A 27,756-nucleotide genomic window follows, 5' to 3' on the forward strand; every position below is an offset into this window, starting at 1 on the left:
TCCTCTTCATATGTGCGCTGATTTTAGGGAGCAACACATCAAATGTCGTGGGGTGTAGATGATTAATTGCTGCTCCCAAGTCAATTACTACCCTGATCGTCTCGTCACACCAATTACCGCGTCACACCAATTACCGATAACATGTTTAAATACTTAGTAAGGCATGTTCAAGCCCTTGTTGTTAACCATGATGTCTTCAAGTCTGACGAGATGTATACTATCATAGTTTGGGACAATTGGCATTGAAGATCCCCAGACTCATGCAATATACTTTCAATTCCCACCTGAAGTGAGTCATTATTCTTGTTGTCGTGACAATATGAAAAAGCTGTAGATCGTAGTTGTCCAATGGTGAAGAGTGGTTGGAGTTTTGTTATCCAACCACACTTGGATATTTTTCTCTCGATGTCTTGCTATTGTTAAATCCACAGGCGAATAGTAGTGCAATACGAGGTGTAGAATGCTAACAGGCCACAGTTATTATCTCTTCGACAATGTTGTCGCGACTATAAGATATGTCCATATAATGCACATTGTACTCACAATTGTTGTCTTCGTCACAACTCAGCTTATTTACGAAACTTGAACACTTACTAGAATTGCATTAAACCACCTCATATGTCGAGGATTCTCACGAGTCGAAAAACATCTGGGTTTGGTCAAAGCAAGATTCACACGGTTTACAGTGTAGCCATACTAATTCCCCACCCGTGTCCGAAACACCGTTTGAATCCCAATGGAGTATATGACGACAAAATCATGAGTTACCAGGATTTGGAAGCGTGATGTTCCCGACGCTCCCGACGCTCATCTAATGTACAGGTACTAGCTCGTTCCCTACTTGTTCGTAAGTTCTTTTGGAATATTTCAACCTTAGTTCCATTGGGATTATAGAACGGTGATAGGGGTTTTGTTTGATGTATGAAAGGTAGGGAAAACGAGATTTCTATTGACGGCAGATTTGTCAAAGAAGAAGGTGTAAACTTGTTCAGTTCACCGACGATGAGAAGACCAGAGACAACAAACCAACAGAATGATTGGCCCGAGAAGGAGGGACCATTAACGTTGTCACCCCTAATATGTAAATGAAATATAACAGAAACTCCAGAACCCTTCTGGTTCTTGAAGAAGCGTAAAAAACTTTTTATAGAATGATAATATGGATATTAAGTTTGAGTGGTGGTAATAATAGTGCGCCTTTGGAACTTATACAGTGATTGTTTTTTAATTAAAATTCAGTTGCTTCACAACTAATTTGCATGTGGGAGTCACAGTGAACAAATCGAAGTCAGGATCGAAGGGATCGGGAATCGGATTACGCTGGGGAATTGAAAGCAGCAGCAGACCGAATATTAGTCATTGCTGAATATTAGTCATCTTGGCAATATTAGTCATTGCTGAATTAATCCCCACGAAGGAATGAGAAGAAACTCATGATGATTTGTTGGTGATGATGATCAAAGAAAACACACATGTATGTATGTATCTCTCTCTCTCTCTCTCTCTCTCTCTCTCTCTCTCTCTCTCTCTCTCTATATATATATATATATATATATATATATATATATATATATATATATATATATATATATATATATCTTCCAACATGGGTAGTTTATATTTATAGACATATTCCATCAGGACGTGGTTTTAAAAGATAAATTATTATTGGCTCCTGAAACACCATCACGTGGTATTTTACGGTCCTTCTTTATCATACCTATGTGAGTGTGTAGCCTCTACATCAATGTGTGGTGAAGAAAGCTTCTGGAACATTACGTGACGGTACTCCAGGAGCACTAAATAATCACTCGTTATAGAAAGGGATTAGGAATGTGTGGTGATGCTTCGGTTTAGAGCTTGCCATGTGCCTTGGTTTAGAGTTTGAAGAGGAAATGTTTTTGTTTTGAGTAAATTTTTTTTAAAAATTAAAATTTATGGGTAAATTTTGAAGAGGAATGTTGGTTGATAACTAACTACTCCAACCCACACATCAAAATTGGTGAGACTCTCCCTCTTCAAATATGATTTTTCTTTTCTTTTTTTAATCATTCTCCAATATAGTGGTACAAACATTTTTTGATTTGGACTCCATTCTCTTAAGAGAATCTGGTAGTTTTGAGATTTTTGCTGCTATTAAAAGTTGTGAGCCTCGATTTGGACCAATTAACATCCAACACAGACAATCGATATTGGATGATCATAATGTTTGGCGTGACTATTATGCTAGATCAGGCCAAAAAAGAGATTAACTTACTATCACTTAACTCTACTGATATATATCGTTTGACAAAAAAAAAAAATGAGACCAGAAGAATCCACCCACTACTTGAAGCCCTCCTTTCGTTTTTTAAACTTGTCGGAATTAATTGTTTGATTCCCATCTTAAAAATGTTCTCTCCAAAATTTTTGATTGTTTTGTTATTCATGTTTTTTCATTTATAGTGATTTTTAAAATCAAATTCTTTACTTATTTTCTATTTTTTGAATGTATAGAGCAGATTTTTATTCAAAAATCAAAATTTTTATTAAAATATTTAAAAAAATTAACTAAAGACGAAAAAAATATACTTCTGCAAACTTAAAATCTTTTTATCTCAAAACTGGACGAGGGCTTAAGTTTTCATTTTTGCGTGATAAATACTACCCGTACTAACCTTTTTTGGACGGAATCCACGAATGGAAATTTTTGATTCGCTTTCAGGGTTGAATTTGTGACATTCAGAAATTATGTGGTAAAATTTGCAAAACCAAGAACACCTATATATTTGAAGCCCTAGATATAACTGATCGATCAGAATTCTTCAGAACCACCCCAAAATCTTAAACCTTAAATCGAACAAACCTCGCTCCAGCTCCGGCGACGATAACAACAGGTACCTCTCTCTCTCTCTCTCTCTCTCCCCGTCTGGTTGTCTTTCTGTTTGATGCTTTTTACGGGTAAATTAGAAGCATAAACACAAATTATGGGTTGAAGAAGATAAAAGCATTAAACTTTTAGGGCTCTTTTTTGAAAGCATTTTTGGGGGGACCTGAAGCGGTGGTGTACATCTGATTTTGGTCAATTTACCGATTATCAGTTAGTTTACATTTAAATAAGGTCTGATTTGTGTTTCTGAATATCTCATGACCTCTTTCGAAACGGTACAGAAGCATTTCTGATAATGATGCTTGTGTTCTAAGCTGTATTTGGTTGTTCAGAAGGAGCGTAACATGATAGTAATATTCTTTCTGGGGAGTGATTTTCGCACTCCCCCAATTGTTAACCGCACTACCCAAATTGTTTACTTTGGGGAGTGCGAAAATCATTCCCCTTCTTTTTTCACTATCTTCAGTTGTGGACTATATTTGATGGTAAAAAGATAAGTAAAGATTTTCAGTATTTTATTCTTTTTCATTAGCACACATCGAGAGAGCGAAAATTCATTCAAATTGCCTGACAGATATCTATCGGGGCTCTAGGCCTGCGGCCTGCCTTCTTTGATGCCTTTCGGCTTTGATTTGGGGGCATGGTTCCACAGTATAACAGTCTTTAAGTTTCTCAAGTTTCAGCGGTAAAACTTTATGAGAGTAGCTACTTTGTGCATATGTTGCGACCCTCGCCCATACCCTATCGATTGGGATTAGATGGGTACTGTTATTGTTGTTGTTAAAAGATGCTTATCAAGGTACTGTTATTGTTGTTAAAAGATGCTAATCAAGGTATTGTAGTTCAATCACTTCTTGTTGGTACGCATTTGGATTCTACTTGACCAAATAACTTGCTGAATTGCACAAATAAGTTTGATTTTGCAACTGTCATTCGGTTTCATTGTGGTTATCAACTTGTGATGCTATTGGATGCGGAAGAAATTTTAGGTGTCCTTTAGTAGTGCTTATCATTGCAATTTATGGTTGAGTTGCGTCAAGAGCCCCTTGCTCACGCCTCTGACCAAAATTCAAACAATAAGCTGTGGTGTTGTTACAACACACAGCAAGAGCCCCTTAAGCACATGCTTAGTTGCAGGATCCTCCAATCCGGGTGACGAAACTGCCTCAGAAATCTTGCTCTTGTGCTCTCAAGTCCGAATGGCATGAGAACCTTGGTAGTTGGTCCGATCAAGAAAGATCGTGTTCCCAATTAGGAAAAAATCTCTAAAGCATGTCAATCCCAAAAGAAACAAAAGAGCTACCAAGTAAGAAGAAATATGCAAGCAACCATAATATGTAAGAAAAATATCAATTCAGATATACTGACTTAGAGTAAACCAAATATTCCTGATATTTCCACAAAATTGTCAGCATTTTACACCGATGACTATCGTTTCCATGTGTGCTACTAAAGAATTGGGACTCATTTTCTTGTATTTTTTCTGTCAGGTATTAGCAATTGGCAAATATGGAGTCAAAAATATTGTCTCCGTCCCCAGATAATGCCGATGCAAAGGCACAATTTCGTAAGCCTTCAAACGATGCAGCAAACAGGAAGTACAGGCGCCGGTCTCCAGTTAGTGGATCGTCGTCATCTGATGGTTAGTTTGTCAACTTTTGTTGTATCTTTAAGATGTATTCTGTGGATAATATATGCGGAAATTTGTAGGGAAATCTATAATATCTCTGGTTCCCATGGGTTGAAAGTGGTTTGTTTGTTTGATCTGAAAGTTTTTCTTTGCATTTTTCGTAATTTGTTTTCTTTTCAAGATGCTTGGTTTGAGAGTCCGAGATTTCAGTCATCGATTAATTTTGAATAGGGAAACATATTTCCTTGACTATTTCCGGAAACTTGGAAGTACAACATAGCTGGTGCTGAAATTAAGTACCCAATGGTAACTGTTTTTTATGGCTGTAGGTAATTTTTATTGAAAATTGTTGCAGAAAAAGAACCACAACCGTGCAAGAGGTCTTATTCCTGAAATTATTTGTTCCGCAAGATAATAAGTTCTAGCTAGACCATTGAAATGTTCATCCTCTCACTTCAATAAAAGGTACTTATCACTTGATAAATGGGTCCCATTTTTGTCATTTTGCAGCCTTCAGCTGTTGAATTCTAGCCATCCAATAGGAAATGCGCTAATCTTTACGTATACACTTAATTTACCATTTGCCCCCTTATTACTTAATTCCAAAAAAGCCTGCTTAGCCGCACTTTTTCCCGAAAGTATCGTATACATATCCCACGCATATCTGAAATTTCAAACGTTTAATTTAAATATTGGATACTATTTTCCGTACCCAAAACGTATCGTGCCCGAATCGGCATCCAATACAAATACCCAGATGCAACTATTTTTGGAGTATAGGTGCTTCAAAACCCACTATCCAATGGTAGGATTACATGTTTTGAAATATTGGTGAATTACCGTAGCTCTCATTCATTATGTAATATAATCTTCTAGGAAGAAACAAGTAAGTGAGATGCTTCGAAATACATAGTCATTCTCTTCTTCCGTTGTCTCAAGTAGTTCAAAAAGGAACCGGCCGCCCACTATGGCCTTGAATTCTCTCTAAACTTTGATCTTTTCAGGGAGTCCAACACGTGAGCATAGCTCTAGTCCAATCTATTCAAGGGATAATCCTACAAGAGATTCTGAATCATGGCGAAGGAATGGTAACAGGAGGGACCTAGAGAAGGATTCTGGTAGAAGCTACCGTGGCCGAAGTGGTGATTCATATAGGAATTCAGATCGGCAGTCCTCTAGGAGTTCTCATAATTACCATAGGCGGGATGACTATAGCAGACATGAAAAGCTTAGAGATGACACAAGGAGAGAAAGTGAGCATTACAGATCTAGAGATCCTTCACGTGGTGATGATAAGTACTCTAGATATAGATCCGATGGTTCAGGGAATAGAAGCAGGGACAAAGACAAGGGGGATGGAGGCGGTCGAGATGAAAAGAGGGAACATCGGAGGAGTTTGGGGGATTACAAAGGTGATCTTTCACCTGTTTGTGGAGAATATTTGGGGAATCGGAATGACTCAACTTCACGAAGGGATGGGGCCAAACATCGCTCAAAAGAAGCATCTAATAGTGACCCTAGAGAATTTGATGGTCATAAATATACCAAAGAGGAAAAGAAGAAATTTGATGATCAGGAAACTAGCAGACCCAAGGCCTGGTCTGATAGAGCACCAGGGGAGCAGTTTGAAGATAAATCTGCTTTTACCAGTGAAAATCACGAATATTCTGTCAAAAAGCCAAAGTTGGAGAGCTCGAGCACTGATCATGGGAAAGGTAGAAATCGAAGGATTGTCTTCTGTTGTTTCTCCCCCCTAAAGTGTTTATTTTCTTTATTTATTTGTTTTCAATCGAGTATTATTTCTCATAATTGTTCTTATTTATCAATTAGTGTCGAAGTTTTCCACTGTAGCTGATGAAAAGCTGCCTTCAAGTTCAAAGCAAGTCCAGGAGCTTGTTGGTAAGGTGACTTCAGAGGAGGCTCCTGCCAAAGGCTCTGAGGCTGCTAATGACTTTGATGCTGCAAAAATTGCTGCAATGAAAGCTGCGGAATTAGGTATTGCATTATCCTCATCTTGTTTCTTGGTCTTCAAGACATAACTTTTTGAAGGCACTGTAAGTTTCTTAATCTTGACACTACGAAGCTTGGAATTTGCAACTTTTGTAACCAGGGGGTTCTAAAAGTGAATGGCAATGGAGTTTGCTGCATTAATTTTTTTAATTTTTTAAGGTTGGGGGGAAGACCTGTGTTACACAGATCCTCCATTTTGAGGATCCTCCATTTGGGATGGGTGTGGGATACCTAACCGATGCAGCATCTCAAATCTGGGCATGTCCTTTCACACCTTTCCTTGGAACAAGTCTGTTGCCGTGGCATGGTTAATATTATTTCAAACATGGATAGATGGAACGAATACAACAATTTTGTGGTACAAACATCCATCAGGAATCAGCCCTGTTGAGATGGTAAAGCACTTTCCAATGCCTGTAACACAAATAGCCCTAGAGGAAGATGGTAATCGAGTTGACATCTCCAGCCATAGAGCACTCGGCTCTTTCGTCCCGAAACTCCTGTCTCTTAAAAACTTTCTGACTGGCTTACTCATGCTACTTTGCTTGGCCATAAAGTAAGTTCAGTTGAAATCCTAAGCCAATCAACCCATGAGCTGAGACTGAACCGTATGTATGCTTGATCCCTAGAGTCCGTCCTACCAGATTGGGATTATTATCATGACTTAGTTGCTGCAGTTGCCTATGTGGGTCCACTCCGTTGAGAATTTTATGGTTTGCAAAAAAAATTATTCCTTAATGTGAAGGTCAATGCTAAATGTTGAGCATCTCTTGACATCAATGATGTATGCTGATTTTTTGTTTGTTCCCTGTGAAAAAAACAAAACAGTCAATAAGAACCTCATTGGAACGGGTTACATGTCCGCTGACCAAAAGAAGAAGCTGCTGTGGGGGAATAAGAAGAACACTGCTGCTGAGGAGGTAATTATGAATTATTCTTCCATGTCATTTTGTAGTTGCATTTTTCTTATTTAGTTCTTGTTTTTTAAACATATTTGTGGAGGAATAAAGGTGGACATAACTGATCCAAACAGGAGGGAAACACTATGATTTTTTTTGCTTAAGGTATCAATTCTGCTATGCTTCTGAAAAGGGGGTTTTTTTTTTTTTAAATCATATTCTGAAAAGGTTTATAAATCAGAAAACCAACTTTAACTAGAATATTGATTTTGTTTAGAGAGAGAATGACAACGATTTCGCCCTAATAATGATATTGCAATAGACACACCCACCATGTGCATCTATTACAACAAAAAATCATGAATTCTAACCTGTTGCATACGAAATAGAAGATCAGAAATCACCGACACTCGCCTCCATCAAAAACACCGGTGATGAGAAAACAGCTAGATGCACCAGTGAACATTGACAAGGTGAGGGTTCCGTCGGAGATGCGGGTGCATGCAATTTGAGGTTAATAAACTTCAGGAATTGGGGAGGGATATATGGAGGGAAAGCGAACTGAATAGGGAATCAAAGATGTAAATTCGGCCTTTACGTCTCATTCTCTCTTCTTTTTCATCCAATAAATCCATCGACAAATACAAGATCCAAACTAACCGTAAGGTAAACCCTTGGTCCTTGCATAGGTCAGTCAATGTTTCCTTCTAACAAATGAGCAGACTATTAGTTGTTCTACTGTAACTCCCACTCTTTACTGCTCATCAGTTTGTTATGTTTCGTTCAATCCTCGTTCCATGTATTTTGCAGTCTGGACATCGCTGGGATGCAACTCTGTTTCCTGATCGAGAACGACAAGAAAAATTCAACAAACTCATGGTAATTCCCACTTGCTATCTTATTCCCTTTTACCAAAAAAAAAAACTTGAAAATCTGAAATGATGGTATGCCCGTTCCATGTGCTTGTTCGTTGATGCCTTGCTCACTTGTTTATAATCTGTTCCCACATACTAACACGCTTTTAGAGTCTGAGGTTGCGTTGGTACCTATGGCGAATTGTAGGGTGTGAAGGGCGAAGTGAAAGCAGCGGAACACAAACCCGACAATCAAGAAACCAGTGGCCTACAAGCGGAGAAGCAGATGGAACAACTGCAGCTGGAACTGGAGAAGCAATACACTGCTGGGCTCCGTCGCAGAGATGGCCGCACTGTTGGACTTGGACTCTGAGTATCTATTTAGGATGTTTTTGCACCTGTATAATCCCATTTAGCTTCATTTTGTCGTACTTCCTTGCGAGAATCTCGTCTTTCGTGATTATTGACCTCTTGGTTTGCAAGGGGTACTGTTATGTACTATTTCTATCTCAAATTCCAGATCATGAGAGATGGCATTGCATTATTTACTTTTCATTTGAACTTAGGGTTTGCAAAAAGAGTGCGTTTTTCTTAAACGGTTCAAATGCAAATGGAGCTTGTTTATTTGTCACTCAGTTTGCAATCTCTGTTCCCCTTTTTTTTATAATAATCGGATGTACAGGCCAGCTTGCAATCTCTGTTACTTACCCAAGTGAGATCTTTTGCTACCTTCCCTTGGTGAACTCTGTTCCTTAACCAAGTGAGATCTTTGCTACCTTCCCTTGGTGAACTGCTAGTCGTGAATCTTGCTTTCTTTTTCTGTTTTTAAGGGGTTTTAAAGGATCGAATCTCATTTTGTCAAGTTTTTTTTTTTTTTTTTGAGCCCGGCTGCATACGAATTTTCTAGCTGATAGAGGTTTTGGAAAAAAACGAAAAAGGAACGGAGAGAAAAAAGAGAAATTGAACCGTCCAGTTTTGGCTTTTTGTGAACACTTTCCTGCCAACGGGCTTGAAGCCCAATGGCATTTTCTCACCTCTTTCTCATGGAAGGTGAGGGTTCGATTTTCGCCAGGAACGTAAGTGTTTGGTGTGCATCCGTATGCCGCTTAGCAGCATCTCTTTCCCATCGTAGGCTAGATATTTATCAAGTGAAAAAAAAAAAAAAAAACACTTTCCTGGTTAATTTTAATGACCGTTACGTACTAAGATATGTACTTGAATATACATTTGAAGTAATTACAATTTGTTTGTTCATCTAATAGAGTTCGTCGAGGAGTTTAACACTGTAAACATTTCAAAATTGATTTTCTTTTTTTGCCAGTATTTTACTATACATTAGTGAGGGTTAGAGAAAAATTAGTGAGTTAATAACCATAGGGTTCGATGTCTCTTCGTAGACTTAAACCCTAAACGTCCCCCTTAAGGCCAACCCCGTCCAATTGCATGGAAAGGACAAGGATGGAAAAGTCAACTTTCTTATAACTTTCTGTGTTCCATTACCAAAAAAGTTGTATAACCCACAACTTTAATATTTCCACTTGAAAACACTTTTCTGCAAAATAGGTCTTATCAAAATGAAAAAATTTTAATTTTCTTGCAAGATTTTTCACACACGGAAAAATAAATTTCATTTTTTTTTTTTACTCCACCTTATTTCATTTTTCCAAAGAATCTATTTCCCACACAACATTCAAGACAATTGAACGAAGCCTAAAAGTCAAGGGGTAGAACCACATATGAGAAAAAAATTGAACCGTCCAAGACGATCAAAAGAGGAGAAACCCAGAAGGAGGAAATAATATATGCATCTCATAATACAAAGAAATTGCATTGCAGAATCAAAAAAGAAGCATTGAAGCATTTGGAAATGGAAAATAACCAAATCGAACAGTATTCCGGGAACAGAAAATCTGCAGTTCTAAACTTCACTCCCCAGCTACTGGCAAAAGACCGACTAAACACGGCCAATTTCTCAAACATCTAATCTTCTATTTTGTCTTTGTAATCCTCAGCTCAAAAATTTTGCACTTCCATATCACGACGACTCACGAGTATCATATTTCAGGTTTTATTATTTCACAGGTAGCCATATCTCGTTCAATTCAAAACAAAAAGAAAGTAGCCATATCAGGTACACATAACCCTTCCTTTTACGGTATTCTCTATCCTCAAATGTATTACGCAAATGAATCTATCTCTTCTGCCTTGAAAATCATCAGACGGTGCTGATGTCAACTCGGCTTTTATGGAGCTGAAAGGCAGGGGTGATCCAGCTACCGCAACTGCATTGGATGCCTGACCAGTTGAAGTAACCCAAGCGCCCTTCGCAATGAGCACACATAAGCTTCCCCTCTGATGCACCTTCTTCGACTGCTCACAAAGGAAATCAAACAAAGGTTGGCGAAGTGCAAGGACGATTTAAAGAATGATCTTTTACTGACAAGTTAACAATGAATTAATGTTATTAACCAAATACACCACAGTAACATCTTTCTGGAATGTTCTTATTCAATGTATGCCCAGAGACGCCAAATCGATGCCCACTAGTCATAGACTCGTACCTTGTTTTGATGTATCAATGTCCCTCTTCATTTGCAATTTTTAGAAACAGTTTTTCGAAACAGTTATCTGGAAAACTCTTTTTTCAGTTAAAAAGAAAAAAAGAGTTTTTCAGGAAACTGTTTTGAAGAACACAAATACTCCCCGTTTTAGCACCCCTTTTTTTATTACTTCGAGGAATTTGGAAAGAATTATTCTTTGTTCAGAATGTTTTCTCCCAGGAAAAAAAATTCCTCAAAAACAAGTTTCGGAATCGGCCCCTAGACGATTTTCTGAAAACATATTGTGGAAAACTGATCTTGAAACAACCGAACAAATTAATTTTCCTTCATCTTTGTTTAGGAATATGCCTCGACATCCAAATATCTCGATGAAATAAATGGCAGTGGTCAATGTGTTGTACCTGCTGTCATCCAACGTAGAGGCTCGACAAATATAGACGAGCACTCCATCTCATCACACTTGTTAAAAGGGTTACCACTTCTCCTCTTATGCCATTGAAAGGATGTCTCGCCCTCCCCCGGAACATGATCCACAACATTATCTTGCACTGCGACAACTCTCCGGCATTTCTTGCAGCGATAGGCAGGAGAAGAAACTTTTACTGCATCCACAGCTGTTCCTACCTCAGAAGAAACTTCTTCTGTTGGCAAGCCAGGATCAGCCCCAAATTTGGAATTGTCTATTTTATTTCCGCTACTGTAGGAATCACCTGTCATTTTTTAGGCACAAAACAATATGAAAAAATGGAAAGCCCCAGAAATAAAATACACCTCATTTCTTATCGTGGACGTATATAGGAGACTGGTCAACATATATAAGGGGACTTTTTTCTCTTTTCTTTCCCTCTTTGGCGCGGTTGACCTTATATTGTTTGAGGGGAATAATATGCTTCACTAACAATGCAGTCAGTAATAAGCAAACTTCGACATTCTGATAAAAACTAATATTCAACGTACAGCTTGCAACTCGTACATTGAGGCATGGACTTCAATTGCAACTAAAATGCTTATTTCAATACACTACAAAGGGTAAAAAATAGAACATTTGCCCAACATGAGACTTAAAAGAAGCACACAGCTCCTCCAAGTAATGACAACAAAGTGAAAAGCAGCTCATAGTTGGAGACTAAGAACGGTTACTCATCACATAAGATAGGGAGGTGATGATCCCCATTTCCCAGATGAATCTTGTTTTGTTTCGACTATACTGCCTATTTCTGATTTGGTTATATTACCCAACATCACAACCATGGCAGCTCACAGTTGATGCCATAATTAGGGCACCAAACAAACAGAGTCCTGCCAGTTGTCTGCATGCTCAAGCTTGGGCAGATTTTGGGGGTTCTGAAGCTTAATGCAGTGGTTGGATGGGTTTTTGAAAATTTTTGAGTTTGGTTTTTGGGATAACGAGTGAAGAGAGAAATTAGGGTAATGATTGGAGATGGGAGTAATGAGTGGAGAGAGATAGAGAGAGAAATGATAATAATGATTGGAGATAGGGGTAATGAGTGGAGAGAAAAATGAGAGTAATTATTGAAAGTAGGAGTAATAAGTGTTTTTTGAGTTGGGAAATTTTTTTCAAAATGCAAACCGAGCAAAGCATAAATTGAGCCAGAGAACCGTTGTCTGATATCAACATAAAGCTACTCACTTACATCGTAAGTTTTGTGGTTTGGCTTTATTAATAGTATACTATATCTTCAAATGACTTACTTCCCAGCTTCCCTAATCATGTTCTAGCAGCTAAAGGTCAGTCAAATGAGATCATCAAAAGCAAAAACTGATTCAAGGACAAGCATGAGATCAGCAGATTTAAGTTGACAAGCATGATATCTTTAGGGTATATCTTTTTCTAAGAAGAAAGAGAAGAAAAATAAGGGTTAAATACATTGCATCCTATTTAATCCTATACTCACCTTAACAAATTAGTGAATTACGCATAAATATAGGCAGCGTGCACATTAAACACAAAAAGAAGTTGGATTCCAATTTTTCCGAGAAAAAAGAGGTGAAAAGCCAAAATTTTCAAGAAAAAAGATGTGAAAGGTTGTTCAGAACAGTTGGATGAACTTGGATCCAACAGATCAAGAATCACTTGAATCTTAAATTTTCAAATGATCGTGAATCACAGGATTCGTTACTGACCATATTCTGGAATAGTTAGCTACAAATTTGTCTCAATTTATCAATGGATCTTCGATCAATTCAGGAATTGAATCACTTGTCGTAATATTCTAACTTATGGCCAACATAAATGAGAGAAAGCTACTAGTGAAGGGGAATGGTTCATTACTCCTCGCTAGAATTGTGCTCAAATAGCACTTTATTTTCCCAACATCATCATAGGAGCTTGCATGCAAAATCCCTACTTTTTAATAGACGATTCGTGATCCATAGCGCAAGGGGTGGGCAGATTCTGTTTTATGCCTTGCCATGTGTCATTTTCACATATTAAAATGTTCTTCACATGAATCAATAGACTAGTGTCAAAAGGCTTGAACCATGAGATTTTTGCAATTTTCAGTAGAAGGCCTCGAGTAACAAGCCATGATGGGAAGTCTTCCTGATACACGCCCAGTACAATAAACTCATATAGAATAAGTATCATGAAAGATAATAGTTACAACAAGATCAATGAAGAAAGAGTAATATATCATTCAATAGTAATGTAAACTCATATCTTTATGCTACTAGCTAGATCGTAATTCTGTTTCAGCCTATACATGGTAAGAACATAATGTGAATGTATAAATTGAAAACCCAAAGCACAATCCCTCAAGCAAAGCAAGTACACCTCTGAAAACTACAATCAAACCCCAAAGTAAATATGCACAAAAAGATAGTAATAGAAAGTAAATACGAACCAGTCCTAATGCTTCCAATAACGATCGTAAACAAAAAGTAAAAAACAAACAGAGATGGTAATAGCAAAGCCCATAAGAATCAGACCTAAAAGTTTCAAACGGAAGCGCTTGTATATAGGGCTAGAGTGATCAACCTTGAAACCCATTTCTTCGAACATTTTTAACTGCAAGGTAGAGAAGAAAGCATCCAGAATCAAACACATAGAAAAGTACATCAAAACCACTTTAGAACACTGCATACAGGACATGATTGCACACAACAATGTCTTGCATCACCTGTTCTAGAAACCCATCATTGGGGCAAACAGATCCACAGCTTTCACGTAAAGCTTCAAGCGCATCTGAATGGAAAAAAAATTCAAACCAGACAAAAAAAAAATAAGTATAATGATTATTGGTCCCTACATCAACATTCCGATTTTCAAACAAAGGATTTGCTCGAACCTTCTTGAGATAGTTGTTCTGTTTTCATCAGGTATGCTGTAATGATAGCTGCACTGCAATGACCACATGCAAAAAGAGGGTGTAAACCTACAGAACTTGATAAAGCAGAAAACTATAGTGCCTTATATTGAAGTGATCTTGACATTTATCAGATGACCAACATGAGAGGAAGGTGGTTTCAATACACGCTTAATCCACGAAAGAAAATACTCCCTTCGTTCCAAAAAGATTGTCCACTACTAATTTGTTTTCTTTGCTTGAACTGAAACTAAAGGAGCTAGTTTGACTGTTGAAAACCATAGGAAGAAGCGTATGGTTATGACTGCTGTTGCATGTGCAAGCAATAGGGTGAATGTAAACCACCTTTTCTTGCATAGCTCTATGGCTAATATTTTGGAGCTTGATCGTTTTTTTTTGCTGATGATTGATCAACAACAGCAGCAGAACCCATTTAGTCCCCAATCATTGGGGGTATGGGCGGGGGAGGATTGGAGACAGACCTAACCTTTGGCAATATGCACAAAGTGGCTGCTCACAGAATACCACTGAAACAGTGGCCCCCTCATACCTTTTTTTGCTGCGGAACCATGCCCCCAAATCAAAGTCAAATGCCCAAAGACCCAAATCAATTTATGTGCAAATTACCATGAATGATCAGAATTTTTAAATTCCCACAGAAATCGAAGAGTCAGATACTTGTGGTGAACCGCAGCATCACGGTTTTTGGTGGACTCTTCAGAGGGAGCACAATAGGATGTCTTTTGAGAAAGTTGAGTTTCCTTTGTGTTCTCCGAAAGGATCCTTGCTCCTTTAAATGTCCTTTTGTGAACCTTCTACTAGATATTTATATCTCGGTAGAGCTTCAACTTTAGGCATTGGTTTTTTGCAAAGGATTTCACCGGCTTAAGGCTGTTTCCGTAGAAGTTTTTTGGTTATAAAATTATCATGGTTGCAAGGACATCAAATCAAAGTAACATACAGGATTTGGATCTTTTTTTTTTTTTTTTTTTTTTAAATTTTGGATAAGTTACAGGATTTGATTCTTTGCTAGAGTTCAACTAAATTTCGGTTGGTTCTTTGCTAGAGTTCAACTAAATTTCGGTCGGGAAAAAGACAGGAGTGGAGTCTTTTCCAACAATAAAGCATTCATCACAATCGAAGGAAGGACAGATGGCTGGCGATGTTGCCAACAGACGACAACATATGAACAAATTAACTAAAAACTTCTTTCCCCATTTCCATGATGTTGGTATGGATAGACTAAAATGATGCACTCTACGACAGCTTTGTACATACTTCAGGCATAGGAGGAAGCTGAAATCCTTGTTTTCATTGTAACCTTTACTTGTTTATCCTTTTAATTTTATTTGTTTCCTTATTTGAATTGTTTCCTAATCAATGTTTTGCACTTAATGACCAAAGTTTATGTATTTTTCATTTTGGGCTAAGCATCCTCGGATTGTGTCTGGTCCATAACAGTGAATTAATGTTTTCTTTCCAACTCTCTTTCCTCCTTCGCTCCTCCTCCAAAATGTTGTCCATCAAGATTAAATGGGGCGCTATGTAAATGTATTTGAAATGAAAAGCAGACTAATGCATTATTGTACATGGTATGATCTCAAACAGGTTATACGAATATGCGCGACGGGTTCCCATAACAAACTTCATAAAGATTAAATGTAAGCTCTGAATTGAACCCCATTTAGATCATCCTCAATTGAGCGAGTAATAGGAATATACAAATATAGAGAACGTAATGAAAGAAGCACACAACACAGAAAATAAAGCATGCCAAACCCTTATTGACAAAGAGACAAAACTTTTAGATTTGCAAAAACCATTAAAAAAAAAAACAGATAAATCTCAACAACAAACAAGCAAAACTACACACATACGAAAACATGAATATACCTTCTTGACACGCCAGCAAAGCAATGCACCAATACACCCCCTTCTTTTCGACTCTGATCAATAAAATCTAAACACACATCCAAATAATCCAACAAATTTTCGCTCTCCGTATCTTTAATTGCCACCGCCATCCTCACAAATTTCAAATCCTTGCCCACATACTCCAACGAATACAGAAGCTTCTCTGGCGACAAAGCACTCTTTGAATTGTCACCTGAACCATCCTCAGGCCTTAAGCTCCCAGCATACACTTTGCGAATCTCTTTGGTAGGGATTGATATAGAACTACGCCATTCGGTAAAAAATGATATTGATGCTGAACTAAGGACTGAGAGTAGATGAGTTATTTCCTCACTTCCATTCTGAAGAACCTCCGCTGCGTCGCCGATGTTGCCAATAAACAAGTTCTCACGTACAAGATACGGCATATCACACCGTTAGTATAGTCAAACAAGAACCCCTAGATTCTCTTTGCCTGTCAGACTTCAGGCAGATATCTTTCTTACCTTGTAGCGAAAATTTTAATTGAGATTCTACATCAAAACAAATGATAAATAAGCGAAGAGTTCCGGGAAATTCCCAAACAACCAAATCCAATTAATTCTGTACCAATCATTGCCTTAACTTGATCAGAAAAGCAAAGAAAAGAAGATTATACCATTATACAAGTATTAATTGCACGAAATTTCTGCATTATAAAACTAGTAATATCGTTGTCAAAGATTTGCTTTGGGTTCCAGAATCTAACCAACCAAAATTTTCACATGCAAGAAAAGAAAACCTACTCCCAACATCCCAAATGAGACAATCATCCATGGTTTTTCGCCCTAAGTGAGCTTAAAATGGACAAAGCAAAAAGAAAATCAACTCCAGCCGGTGTCTAATATTTAGTAGCATTCCAACTGAGTATCATACCTCATTTCCCAAAAAAAAGGGGGGGGGGGGGGGGCGGGGGGGGCGTATGAACTTTCTTTTTTCTATGTTTGATCATAACATAATTCATTTCCTCGTAATTTTGTATGACACCAGTGACAATCTGACCTCATTAAGAAAGAATTCTTGCATGCAAAACCAATTCAGTGGAATCTTAGGGTTGAGGTGATTGTTCTTTCAGGGCCGGCCCTGGGCAGAAGCCCAGAAAGAAAAGTCCCTCCACATAAATGTGTAGCACTCCTGCATCTAAGTTGAATTGATGTGTGTGGATCGGACATCTTGTCACTCATGAAGGTGTGATTTTTCACTAGAACCATAAACATGTTATGTTTAACCATCTAATAAATTACCCATCAAAGAAAACATAAAACAGAGAAAGATTGACGATTAACCAAGAACCTGTTTTCTTGAAGAAAAAAAAAAAAGATAGAACCTTCACACACACAGACAGAGAGAGAGAGAGAGAGAGAGAGAGAGAGAGAGATGGATACCTGTTGGATTCAAGATTTTGAGCTGGGGCTGATGATGATTGGCAAGTATAATCAAGAACTTACGAAATACGTATATATACGAGAGAACATTTGCTCTGGTCTGGTATTGATTCTAATAGCATAGAAATGAGGAGATATCTTGCGAAAATAACACAGATAATCCTATAGTTTGATCCGTGATACAAATTACCTCTCGTACTTGTACTTTTTTTCAGTTCAATTTTGTAAAACTTCTAATTTGGCAACAGTAACCATCTCTGTAACGCGGCATAATGTATTGTGAGTATACTCTACTTAAAACTTCTCTAACTCGGAATATTGTTTTTACCCTTTTGAACTTGTTGTGAATTAATTTTCTTGCCCCCGGCGGTGAGGGCATTCTTCTTGCCTGTTCACCACCAGAAAGGACATGGAGATAAAAAGAGAATATCTACTGTTTGAGAAATTGAAGAAAAAGTAGGACCCTCAACCCTCTAAAGGTCTGTCTAAGTTCTCGAGTTGCCCACCATCCTCCTATCTTGGTCTCCCAAGCGCTTGTCCATCCTAAGTATAAATTAAACATGTCACACCTAATTAAAATGGCTGAGTTTTGACCAAAAAAGAACAAAAATGTTTTGAAAAACAACAAGATTCTATAAAAGATTTAAACATTCTTAACAACCATCTAAAAGAGTAAAAAATGTTGATGAGTGATGGATTGTGGATCCTCCCGTGACACAAAATAAGGCTCATCATAGCTCCACTTGATGTTCATGTTTATTATCCATGCAAAACACCGACTTGACCAGATATTTGTATCCTCTTAAAACTCACAAGAAAAGATCATCCCATGAGAGGATCTTGATTCACGAATGAACCGTCGTGTATGCTTTTTCTTTGGGTCACAGATCTTTTTCCGTCTAGGACGAGGACGTTCAAATGTAGGAAGATTCCCACTGAGGGAAAGCTATAGGTTGAGCAAACACAAAATAAAGGATGTGATATCTTTGTTTTGTTTTGAATAAAAGCAAGGCACGTAACATAGACCAGAAAATGAAAGTTTTGGAACTAAATTGGTGGCCATGTGCAGTTGCGTCTTATCTTGTTTTTTTTATTTATAACTCAAGTGTCTGAACCAGTTTATGCGCATGTCGATTAATCTCGAGAAACCAATCCCACCGTCCGCTTGCGGTTACAATTAATTGCGTCTTATCTTGTTCTACACTACTACTGTGTTAATCAAGGCTTTTGGGAGTTTCTCTTGTCCATATTCATGGAAAGTCTTGCTATTTCATGCCACAAGAGAATTTGTATAGATCATTAATAAGTGACCAAAAATTTTGAAAACTAATAAAAGCAAAAACACCAAGGATATGATATTTCATTATATTTGACCAATCCTGTTTAACTGGAGGCTTAAAGCAGATTTTTTCAATTGACATCTGTACCGAAGTTGAACTTTTTTTCGGGTTGAGATGGCTTTAATGTTAAAGGAAATACCATACTTAAAAGTAAAGTTCAATTAAAACGAACTCGATTTTTCATTTTCATTTTTCTGTTCTATCTTTGGTAACTATTTTTTCCTAAATGTCGTCTACTTTAATTTTATACAGATGTGTGCTATCATTTTCTTCAAGACGAATTGGAAGAATTTGTTTTTTTGATCCAAACCACCAAAGAAAAATATCATTTTCTTCACATGAATGATTCACAATAAATTGCACAAATCCTAACAAGTCTGTATTTAGAAACATCCGATGTACACGAGCCCCACGGAAGAATTTGGAAACATCCAGATGTACACGAACCCCACAGAAGAATAGTTAACCCACGTGTGTGTGTACCGGATGCATTTGTGTGACTCTGTCCACATACGTGCATGAAATTCTGCGCACCTATGCATTGTCAAAAATCAAATCACTTAACGCGGCAGACTAAAGATTTCTTCATGTTAGAAAAATTGATATCCTGATGACAAGAGAATCAAACATTGGGAAAGAATCAAATTGGCATCGTCAAAATTTCTGTTTGCAAAATGTATCCGGTCCAGTAATAATCCACAGAGTATTCACACCACAAATTCACAGTATGTCAGCATACATGTCATCTCCTCTACATATACCTCATGATCTCCATCTCCATGCAAGGCTACAACAATTCTGTTTCTTTTCTGTTCTTTATCAGAGCAGTTTCTTCCGTGTTCAATTAGTTGAGGAAGTATAGGGGGCAAGAAACTCGGGCAGTCATTAACGGGAACATGACAACAAAGACCCAAGAAAAAACCGGGATATTTCTTTGTTTTCGGTTAACGAGACACTATCAGCACCCTTTCCCAGCCTTGGTATAAACAGGGATTTGCCACGTCTTTGTATTCTTCTTTGGATCGTCTGTAAGGCTAAGATCTGTATTGTCTTCCTTGAATGTTTTTATGAATGTTTTGGCTCCCATCGTGATAAGCCTTTCTAGCATGAACAGCTGGTAGTTATTCTCAATCACTGGGTCCAATATACTGCTATAATTCGATGAATATGCCAACTTATACCTGCAAAGTGGTGTCACTGCAAAAGATCAGCGCAGCCTCTGGATTTATGCATGAAATGTTGTCGATTAGAACAAATCTAAGAGAAAAAGGTCGGAGCTTTCATCATGCATTACTGGCATCTCGAGAATTCACTATGCGGAACACTTGCATGCTACTATATTGACTATATCCATAGGTTGTACATAGAGAAGTAAATAGCAGAGAAATAGCAAGATTTTTTTTTTTGATCCGCAAGAAATAGTAAGATTGATAAAGGAATAGCTCGTGCATGTTTAAGTCTATGGGATCCTCTCCATATGCCTGAAGTGTCTGTCCAGCATGTCCTTGGGCTATCTTTGTCATGCATTAGGGGCCTAATGTAGAGGAATCATGCCGCTAGTACGCACATTTGAGTAGGGCTAGCTTACAGCCTAGTAATATTCAGGTAGCTTAAAAAAGGTGCTTAATCGCCTTGGTCTGACTAACTATGCTTCAAAGCTAAGTATGAGTAATTAAGAGAAGTAGTCAATCAAAAAAACTAAATAAGGAAGCATAGTTAATTGAGACGAAGCAGGATAAACCGAGGCAAGTGTGGCCAGCAAAATTAAACTTGGTTAACTAGCCTTAACTGTGATCATTGTTTCCACAAGCCCTAACTGCGATTACTTAAGGCTAATTAAGTGATTTGTGGCTAGCGATGAAGCACACTTAGCTTAGTCTTGTGATGCCATCTACTTCACCGGACGACACTAATGGAAACGAGATGAGTCAAGGGTGGATTAAGAGGAGGTTGAGACCTCTTATGAGTGTGGTTTTCTCTTACAAATTTAGCAACATGGTACGTGCATTTCACAATATGATAGGTTAATGTATACTTCCTAAAATACGTACACAAGAAGATTAGGAATAACCAAATTAGAGAGGAGGTTGTTCCATGTATAGAATGTGTTGTTTGAAAAGAAAACGTTAAAATGAAAAAGAAGACAAGAGGAGGAGACCAACCAAGGGCACTGATGGGGCAGATGGTCCCCGGGTAAGAGAACGAAGAGACCGCCAAAAATTAGGAACTAATATGGAGGGCTGTCATGATCCTAATGTCCCACATCTTCTAAGTATGGGCTTGGCCTTGTGTGTATAAGCTCTTTTGCACCCTCTCCTTGTAAGCCGTTTTTCAAGGGTGAGTTCTACTCATGAGTTTGTATCATTTGGTATCAGAGCTAGCCACCACGATGCAATTCGACACGCGGAAGGGGCTACCATCGGGTTAGTGTCGATAGGGTGGGCCGCCGTGGTGTAACAACCCTTATGTCCCACATCGACCAAGTCTGGGCTTGGCCTTGTGTAAATAAGCTCTTGGGTACACCCTCCTTGTAAGCCGGTTTTCAAGGGTGAGTTCTACCCATGGGTTTGTATTTGGAACGGTCCATGGGTGAGAGCTCCTAAAAGGATATTTACACTCCACGTGAATTTCAATTGCATTCATGCTTATTCCGTACATTGGATACATGTGTATTGCTGTATATCCAATGCACGGATGAAATCACTTCAACATGCAAGTAACATCGGCTTAGAACTTCGGATTTACCTACTTTTTATACTCAACCTACCATTTATATTACACCACAAGAAATACCAAAGTACAGGTGTGAAGATTTCAACCGGTTACACCCATATTTCTGATAATATAGAACGAGCTGTTTGCAAAGTGTAAGATACGTGTACCTGAAGGGTTTTATATAAACCCTCTCTTCTGTGAATCACAATTGGGTTTGAGTGGGGAGGAAAGAGACGGGTGTGAGCTAATTCTGCTATTGATGTCATTGTTATGGAAGCTTGTATACCATTTCAATTCTTGAAACAGGTCAATCAGTTACTCTTTAACTCTTTGAAATTAAACCACAACAAAAGAGAAACAAAAGATGGAAAGTCTCATCATATACTTCAAGTTAGTCAACTCAACCCTAAGCCCTTAACTTTAATCCTCTAACCTCACATTTCTAATCCACATATTGGGTTGTGACATTAAATTCCTGCTATAAATAGAGCAAGACAATTGAGAGGATAAACTAAAAATTGAAAGAAACTGATTTACCTGACAGCAAGAGGTGAGAAGAAACCTGGCTTCCTCTCATTTGAAGCAATGAAAAGGGTGTGTCCTGGTGGGACCCATGTTGAAATTCGACAGAGAATAAACTCTGGGCGAGTATCCCGGTCAAGATGGGGATGCAAACTCCTATCAACCCCATATCTGTCCTTCCTAGTTTTCAATTTATCCCCTCGACGAACATGAATAGCAACGTAATCACCAAGGAGCTCCTTAATCTGTGGGTCTGACAATATTAGTTCATGAATTAGACGTAAATAACAAGGTAATAAATTTTGTCTTCCAAATCATCCGTGCAAATTATAAGGCAAGAAGAGCCAGAGTGACAGAATAACAGTGCAAAACTGTTATTTCAGGATTTATTCTCCAAGCTCTTCTCATCCTCGTACATTCAGCGTTCTGCCAAGGCAAAGCATATGTAACATTTGACCAAAAAAGCCAGAGAGAGAAACATCCAAGAATCGTTACAATTCTTGATCAGGTGACGGATTTAAGACGGCTATTTAACTTTTCCCGAACCAACATATACATGACAAACCAGAAATCTGATAAGCATTTTGGGGCAGAACAGGGGAAAGTTTCAAGAAAAACCCCGAACTTTCACTCAAATGATTGGACCAAATTACATAGTTATGCAGACATAGCATAATACGCGCCATATCATCGAAGTACATTAATGTTTTTTAAACTCATGAGACATGTTCCAAGACCATGTACCCCTTATCCCAATCCCACCTTTTTAGTCCCTGCAATCAAACAAGCCCTTTATGTTTGGTGAAGTACGAGACACAGGTATAGGTATGGGCACAGGTACGGGTATGTGATTCGAATCCAATCCTTCTTGTTGTAATTCTGTGAAGCAACAAATAACTTTAGAGTATTTAAAGTATTCAAAGGAAAATTAATGAATTCTATCTTTCTCATGGAAAATGTATTCAAAGCTATGTAAAACCATTTATTTAGTTCGGTATCTATGAATGAATTCTACTTTCACATATATAAATTCATCCCAATTATATAGGATGTAACCCTGAAAACGTATCTAACATTTGGATTTTCTTTTGCCGAGTCTGCATAGCATAAAATTTGGACTATATGTGGAAATCCCTAGATATGAATCATATGATGCACAGTCGAGTTCATGCAAGTATGTAACAAAATTAGCAACAAAAACGTGGTAAAACTGTTAATACTTTTTCAATTTCTGTAAACTGCGGTAAAAAAGTTAAAAAGGTTTTCTACTGTTAATACTTTTTGTTTCCAGGCAGAGAGTTGAAACAACAAAAACGTGGTAAAACTCCCTCTCTTTCTTTTGGCCGTGTCATGTATGAGTAGAGATCCAAAAACTTCAAAGCATTAGCAGGCATTAACAGTAGAAAACCTTTTCTGCAGAATCTCGTAGTTTCTTGGATGCCATTGAGGGAAGAAATGAATATGGCAGCATTATTGCACTGCGGTTGTTTCGATCCTTACACTCCATAAACCTGGAAAGTTAGACAATTAATTCCAACCTAAAAACAAGCATGATTCGAAACCAACTAAAATAAGTAAATATAATTTTCTCAACGTGTCATCCTAAGTTACAAACAAAAATTTAAATTCACTAACTTATGGGATCTGAACCAGTTTAAGATATTTTTTTATTTCTTTTCAGCACAATCTAAGTTGTAATAAAGTTGAACAACTATACGACGAAAATTTCATGTTAGGCAACTAAGAAAGAAGAAGTATAAATGTATAATTAGGTGGTTGGTATGAGTATGCTAAGTAAATGTCTGGTACAGCTAGACAAAGAAATAAAAACATGAAATGGGAGGAGTAGCACCAATGGAACATAAGTTGGAGACAAAATAGACTAGTGGTCACATTCTACAAAGATTCCGATGCGACTGTAAGGAAGAGCGATAGGATTACTGTTCTTGGGAATCTTAATTTTCTTTTAATTTTTCCATGGAGAGAGAGAGAGAGAGAGAGAGAGAGAGAGAGAGAGAGAGAGAGAGAGAGAGAGAGAGAGAGAGAGAGAGAGAGAGATAAAAGTAAATGGTACAAGGTAATAGGAGTTTACCATGAAAGAGGACTAGCAGTTCGATTAATGACCAACATATTTGAGTACCGACTTTTCTCTTTGAGATCAGACCGACTAGCTCCTGCTACGTGGGCAATGCCCCTACTCCCTAACTTCATGCTGAATGACAGAGCCTCATGCCATGTTTCAGAATTGTCTAAAATTACAGGGATAGTGTTGGACATGAGGTCCAGATCATACAAAGAATCCATGCCACAGGAGCTGGCTGCCCACCTAATAAATCATTCAAAAAGCAACCAAATGTCGGCATAAATAGCAACACTGAGATTAATCATTTCACCGGCCAGCAGTAAATTTACTCCTAAAAGTAAATTACAAGGTGATAGCGCAACAAGGGAAATCGTGTGTAAGTAATTAGTAATTATGGATTGTGCCACCTTTAAGTCATGTGACAAGTGCATAATCATGTCCCAGGCCACTTTAATTACTGGTGGACCACTATACTATGATCAATTAGGGTTACTCAACTCCAGTGAACATGCGAGTTTGTTAAGAACAAGTATAGTTGTAATTGTATTTTGCACATTCGCCCCTTCAGATATAAAAAACAAATCCCAAGGCCCGTCATCGAAATTCCTTTGTCCTTTTTTAATTCATTGCCAAATACGCCTTTCTATCACACTCTTGTAAGAAACATCACTAGGTATTTGACTCCATTGGTCTATAAACTTGGCTCTGCTTCTCAATTAAGGATAAATAAAAATATGAAACACCTGATGTACACATAACACTAATCAAGTGCCAAGTTTGTACTTTGTACAACTGCACCATGTCCAACAGTTGTATAATGTTAAATAGCTGCAAGCACAAGAAGAAGTACATTGAAGATAAACTGGCCGCCAGTATTTCCATTTTCCCCTTTTCTTCTTCCTTTTGTTGCAACATAACCAACAGACAGTCGAATGAAACTCACCTTTCCTCTGAAGTTGCATTCTCTGACTGGTGAAGAATCCCTTTTTTATTATGGATTGGATTAATACACATCCTGGAAGGCATCACAAAAGTTCTGCAGAAAGAAAGCATTGTGAAATCAGAATCTTTGTCACTAGGTTCATTCAGTGACTAGAATCAATGCCACCGCCGTCTAGTGTTCTAACATTTCAATTCACCCCTATCGTATCGCCAAACCATGAATTTTTTTTTTTTTTATCAACAAAAAAATTTATTAATCACCGAATTCGAAAATTACAGAGATTAAATTAGACTACAAACTTTACACAAGCTTTTAAAATGGATAGAAAGAACCCTCAGATTTCCCCCCCAACAGGACCTTATAAAGGAGAAGTATCAATCTAGATTTCATATAATATAGACATTATATTGTCGTACTCATTAGCAAAAGTTCCAACTTTGCGAGAACCCAGCCAAATTTTACAGAATTACAGAATGCCCATATTTTTTTCTCCCTAAGGAGGTAAGGAATCCACTATCAAACAAATGTCCAAATAATCTTATATCGAATTCCCTACATTAATCATCGTAAAATTCTGGCATTGTACATTGCAACTGAGAAAAGAAAACACGAATGTGCAGATAAAAGCAAGCATGGTTATTGCACTTATAGTCGAATTTCTTTTCCCATACTAAGAAAGCAAATCTTACTAAAATGGCCAGATATAGCTACCTAAAAACCTCAAAATTGTAGACAGTATTCCCACTTCTATTCCCAGCCAGAAATAGGGGTGGCAAACAAGCTAAGCTGAGCAAAGGGTTATTCAAGCCTGGCTTTTCAAATTGAGTTTAAGAATGTGACCAAGCTTGGCTTGTTTACAATTGGAGACGATCTCAAATGAAATTTTTAACGAGCCAAACTCGGAATAATTGTTTCATTGTAACTTGTAACATCCTTTGCCACAATCAAAAAACAAAATGGAAAGAAAACTCAATTTGCTAGCAACCGCAGTTCACATGGAAAGAAAAAAAAAACCCACACCCACTGTGAGATTTCTTGGAGCGTTCCAAACTAAAACCAATTGCCTGTAGATATAGTAACCTCTAGATTATATTAACTAAGCTTGGGTGGCTTAGGTGAGCGATAAGGTATATAGTCTAACACTTCCCCTCACGTTTAGTCCGTATGCACGTAGAGGTAGGGATTGTTGTCTGATGAGGTGAGGCAATTGACTCGAGCGGAGACTCAACCATGGGAAGTGAGGCCACCGAAAACCTAGCTCTGATACCACGTAAAATTTCTTGGAGGATTCATACCAAAAATCAATTGGTGGTAGGTGGAGTAACCTCTGGATTATATTAACCAAGTTTGGGTGGCTTGGGTGAGCAATATGGGATAAATTCCAACACCCACAAACCTTACCTAGGAACATGCATAAAAAAGGAAATGAAGTCCATAGAAAACTCAATTCACTAGCAACCCAATTCACCTGGAAAGGAAAAAAGAACCACACACATTCACATAAGGCTGCTAAATAAAGCAACCTACTTGAGTTTGAGCTCGTGCTCGCTCGTTAAAGGCTCATTCAAGATCGGTTAGCTTAACAAACCAAGCTTCAGCATTTTCTTGAAGCTCCTTAAAATTTCAAACCATGCTTGAACAAGCTACTATTGGCTCTTTGGTTTTATGAAGTATAAAAAATTCAAGCTACTCATGTTCAGCTCGATTCAAGCTCATCTGAGATCGGCTCGTTTTTGATCAAGGTAAGTTTGAACATGTTCTTAAAACTAGATCAGTTTTCAATCCAAACTTAACCAACCAACCACTTTCTCGGCTCGTTCGACTCATCTATCACCCCTACACACATGAACTATACCTAGAAAAATTTCTTGTTAAATTTCTAGGAGGATGCCTACCTAAAATGAGTAACCTCTAAATTATACTAACCAAGCTTGCGTTGCTAAGGCAAATGAGATGAACTCTAACACCCACAAACCTTACCAAGAAACATTCATATAAAGGGAAATGAAGTCCATGAAAATGCCAATACCTGTTGAGAAACATGGCTTCTTCAAGGGCACACCTGAGGCTGGACTCCTGATGGCCCAAACCCTCGCAAGGATCACAGTGTTTTCCAGGACAGTCTATTCTATCTCCCCAGTACAAGAACTTCTCCGATGCTCTGTAGGGTCTGGGGCGGTTCTTGGGCACCACCATGTCCTTCGCAGAGGAAAATAAAGAGAACCCAGTTCCGTAGTATAAGGGTCTGAGAGAAGAGAGAAGGAACAATATGCCGATTGCTGCGATGAGCAATGTGAGTAGGAGGATTGGGGATCTGGGTTGTTTTTGCTTGCTCTTTGGGAGTCTTTGGATCGCCATCGAGTGAAAAGCAGGCTGCAGTGTCGAGAGAGAGGGGGAGAGACGGGTCTGCAGATCTTGTTGGGCAAGAGCCAAGAGGTTCTACTTCCTGTTACGCAATGTCAACCAAAATGTACATAAACAAAATCGCATAGAGGTTCTACTTCGTGTGTAAAGCCTATACATCATAAGTAATTTTTTAAAAGTTGATGACAGAATCACATTGGGATTTTTTCATATTGAACTTGTAACAAATTGCTAAGTGCCGTGACAATCGATCTTTTGACTGAATTATAATATTGAAAACGGTGATAACTATACATTGGATTCTCCAAAAATAAAATTTGTTC

General features: G+C 38.0%; 3 protein-coding genes across 7 annotated transcripts; 1 reads left to right on the forward strand and 2 right to left on the reverse strand.

Moving 5' to 3' along the window:
* The first annotated feature begins 2,616 nt into the window (after positions 1-2,616).
* Positions 2,617-8,893, forward strand: LOC131319000 (uncharacterized). Of its 4 annotated transcripts, none has more exons than XR_009197856.1 (8): positions 2,617-2,876; positions 4,360-4,511; positions 5,504-6,214; positions 6,330-6,494; positions 7,338-7,429; positions 7,798-8,074; positions 8,219-8,287; positions 8,434-8,572. XR_009197856.1 is itself a non-coding variant. In XM_058349087.1 (7 exons), the coding sequence occupies exons 2-7, from the start codon at positions 4,379-4,381 to the stop codon at positions 8,633-8,635; spliced, it is 1,335 nt and encodes a 444-aa protein (XP_058205070.1). In that variant the 5' UTR covers positions 2,617-2,876; positions 4,360-4,378; the 3' UTR covers positions 8,636-8,893. The 4 variants fall into 4 exon arrangements, 1 of the variants encoding a protein (XP_058205070.1); XR_009197855.1 differs by having other exon boundaries at positions 8,471-8,572; XR_009197857.1 differs by having other exon boundaries at positions 7,801-8,074; positions 8,471-8,572.
* A 1,172-nt stretch (positions 8,894-10,065) lies between these two features.
* LOC131319053 (uncharacterized) lies at positions 10,066-17,759 on the reverse strand. 2 transcript variants are annotated; one of them, XM_058349157.1, is made up of 7 exons: positions 17,467-17,759; positions 16,043-16,548; positions 14,132-14,184; positions 13,964-14,028; positions 13,773-13,851; positions 11,225-11,533; positions 10,066-10,632 (listed from the first exon to the last, which is right to left on the reverse strand). In XM_058349157.1, exons 2-7 carry the CDS (start codon positions 16,468-16,470, stop codon positions 10,478-10,480), a joined length of 1,089 nt encoding a protein of 362 aa, XP_058205140.1. In that variant the 5' UTR covers positions 16,471-16,548; positions 17,467-17,759; the 3' UTR covers positions 10,066-10,477. The 2 variants fall into 2 exon arrangements, with proteins under 2 accessions (XP_058205140.1, XP_058205139.1); XM_058349156.1 differs by having other exon boundaries at positions 16,043-16,575; positions 17,467-17,758.
* Positions 17,760-19,438: 1,679 nt separating this feature from the next.
* Positions 19,439-27,756, reverse strand: LOC131319383 (uncharacterized). The gene is made up of 6 exons (XM_058349611.1): positions 27,099-27,756; positions 25,070-25,162; positions 24,136-24,369; positions 23,452-23,554; positions 22,059-22,288; positions 19,439-19,987 (listed from the first exon to the last, which is right to left on the reverse strand). The coding sequence occupies exons 1-6, from the start codon at positions 27,425-27,427 to the stop codon at positions 19,765-19,767; spliced, it is 1,212 nt and encodes a 403-aa protein (XP_058205594.1). The 5' UTR covers positions 27,428-27,756; the 3' UTR covers positions 19,439-19,764.

Source organism: Rhododendron vialii, chromosome 3a (assembly GCF_030253575.1).
Source record: "Rhododendron vialii isolate Sample 1 chromosome 3a, ASM3025357v1".
Lineage (NCBI taxonomy): Eukaryota > Viridiplantae > Streptophyta > Magnoliopsida > Ericales > Ericaceae > Rhododendron > Rhododendron vialii.

Excerpts from the sequence above, each read along its gene's own strand:
- LOC131319000 (XM_058349087.1), top strand. The coding sequence starts at position 4,379 with ATGGAGTCAAAAATATTGTCTCCGTCCCCAGATAATGCCGATGCAAAG. Across the intron at positions 4,512-5,503 it reads TGGATCGTCGTCATCTGATG|GGAGTCCAACACGTGAGCAT; the intron begins GTTAGTTTGTCA and ends TGATCTTTTCAG. Across the intron at positions 7,430-8,218 it reads AGAACACTGCTGCTGAGGAG|TCTGGACATCGCTGGGATGC; the intron begins GTAATTATGAAT and ends TGTATTTTGCAG.
- LOC131319053 (XM_058349157.1), bottom strand. The coding sequence starts at position 16,470 with ATGCCGTATCTTGTACGTGAGAACTTGTTTATTGGCAACATCGGCGAC. Across the intron at positions 14,029-14,131 it reads AGAACAACTATCTCAAGAAG|ATGCGCTTGAAGCTTTACGT; the intron begins GTTCGAGCAAAT and ends TTTTCCATTCAG. Across the intron at positions 10,633-11,224 it reads TCTACGTTGGATGACAGCAG|TCGAAGAAGGTGCATCAGAG; the intron begins GTACAACACATT and ends CTTTGTGAGCAG.
- LOC131319383 (XM_058349611.1), bottom strand. The coding sequence starts at position 27,427 with ATGGCGATCCAAAGACTCCCAAAGAGCAAGCAAAAACAACCCAGATCC. Across the intron at positions 24,370-25,069 it reads AATGCAACTTCAGAGGAAAG|GTGGGCAGCCAGCTCCTGTG; the intron begins GTGAGTTTCATT and ends ATGATTTATTAG. Across the intron at positions 19,988-22,058 it reads TTCTCACCTCTTGCTGTCAG|GTATAAGTTGGCATATTCAT; the intron begins GTAAATCAGTTT and ends ACCACTTTGCAG.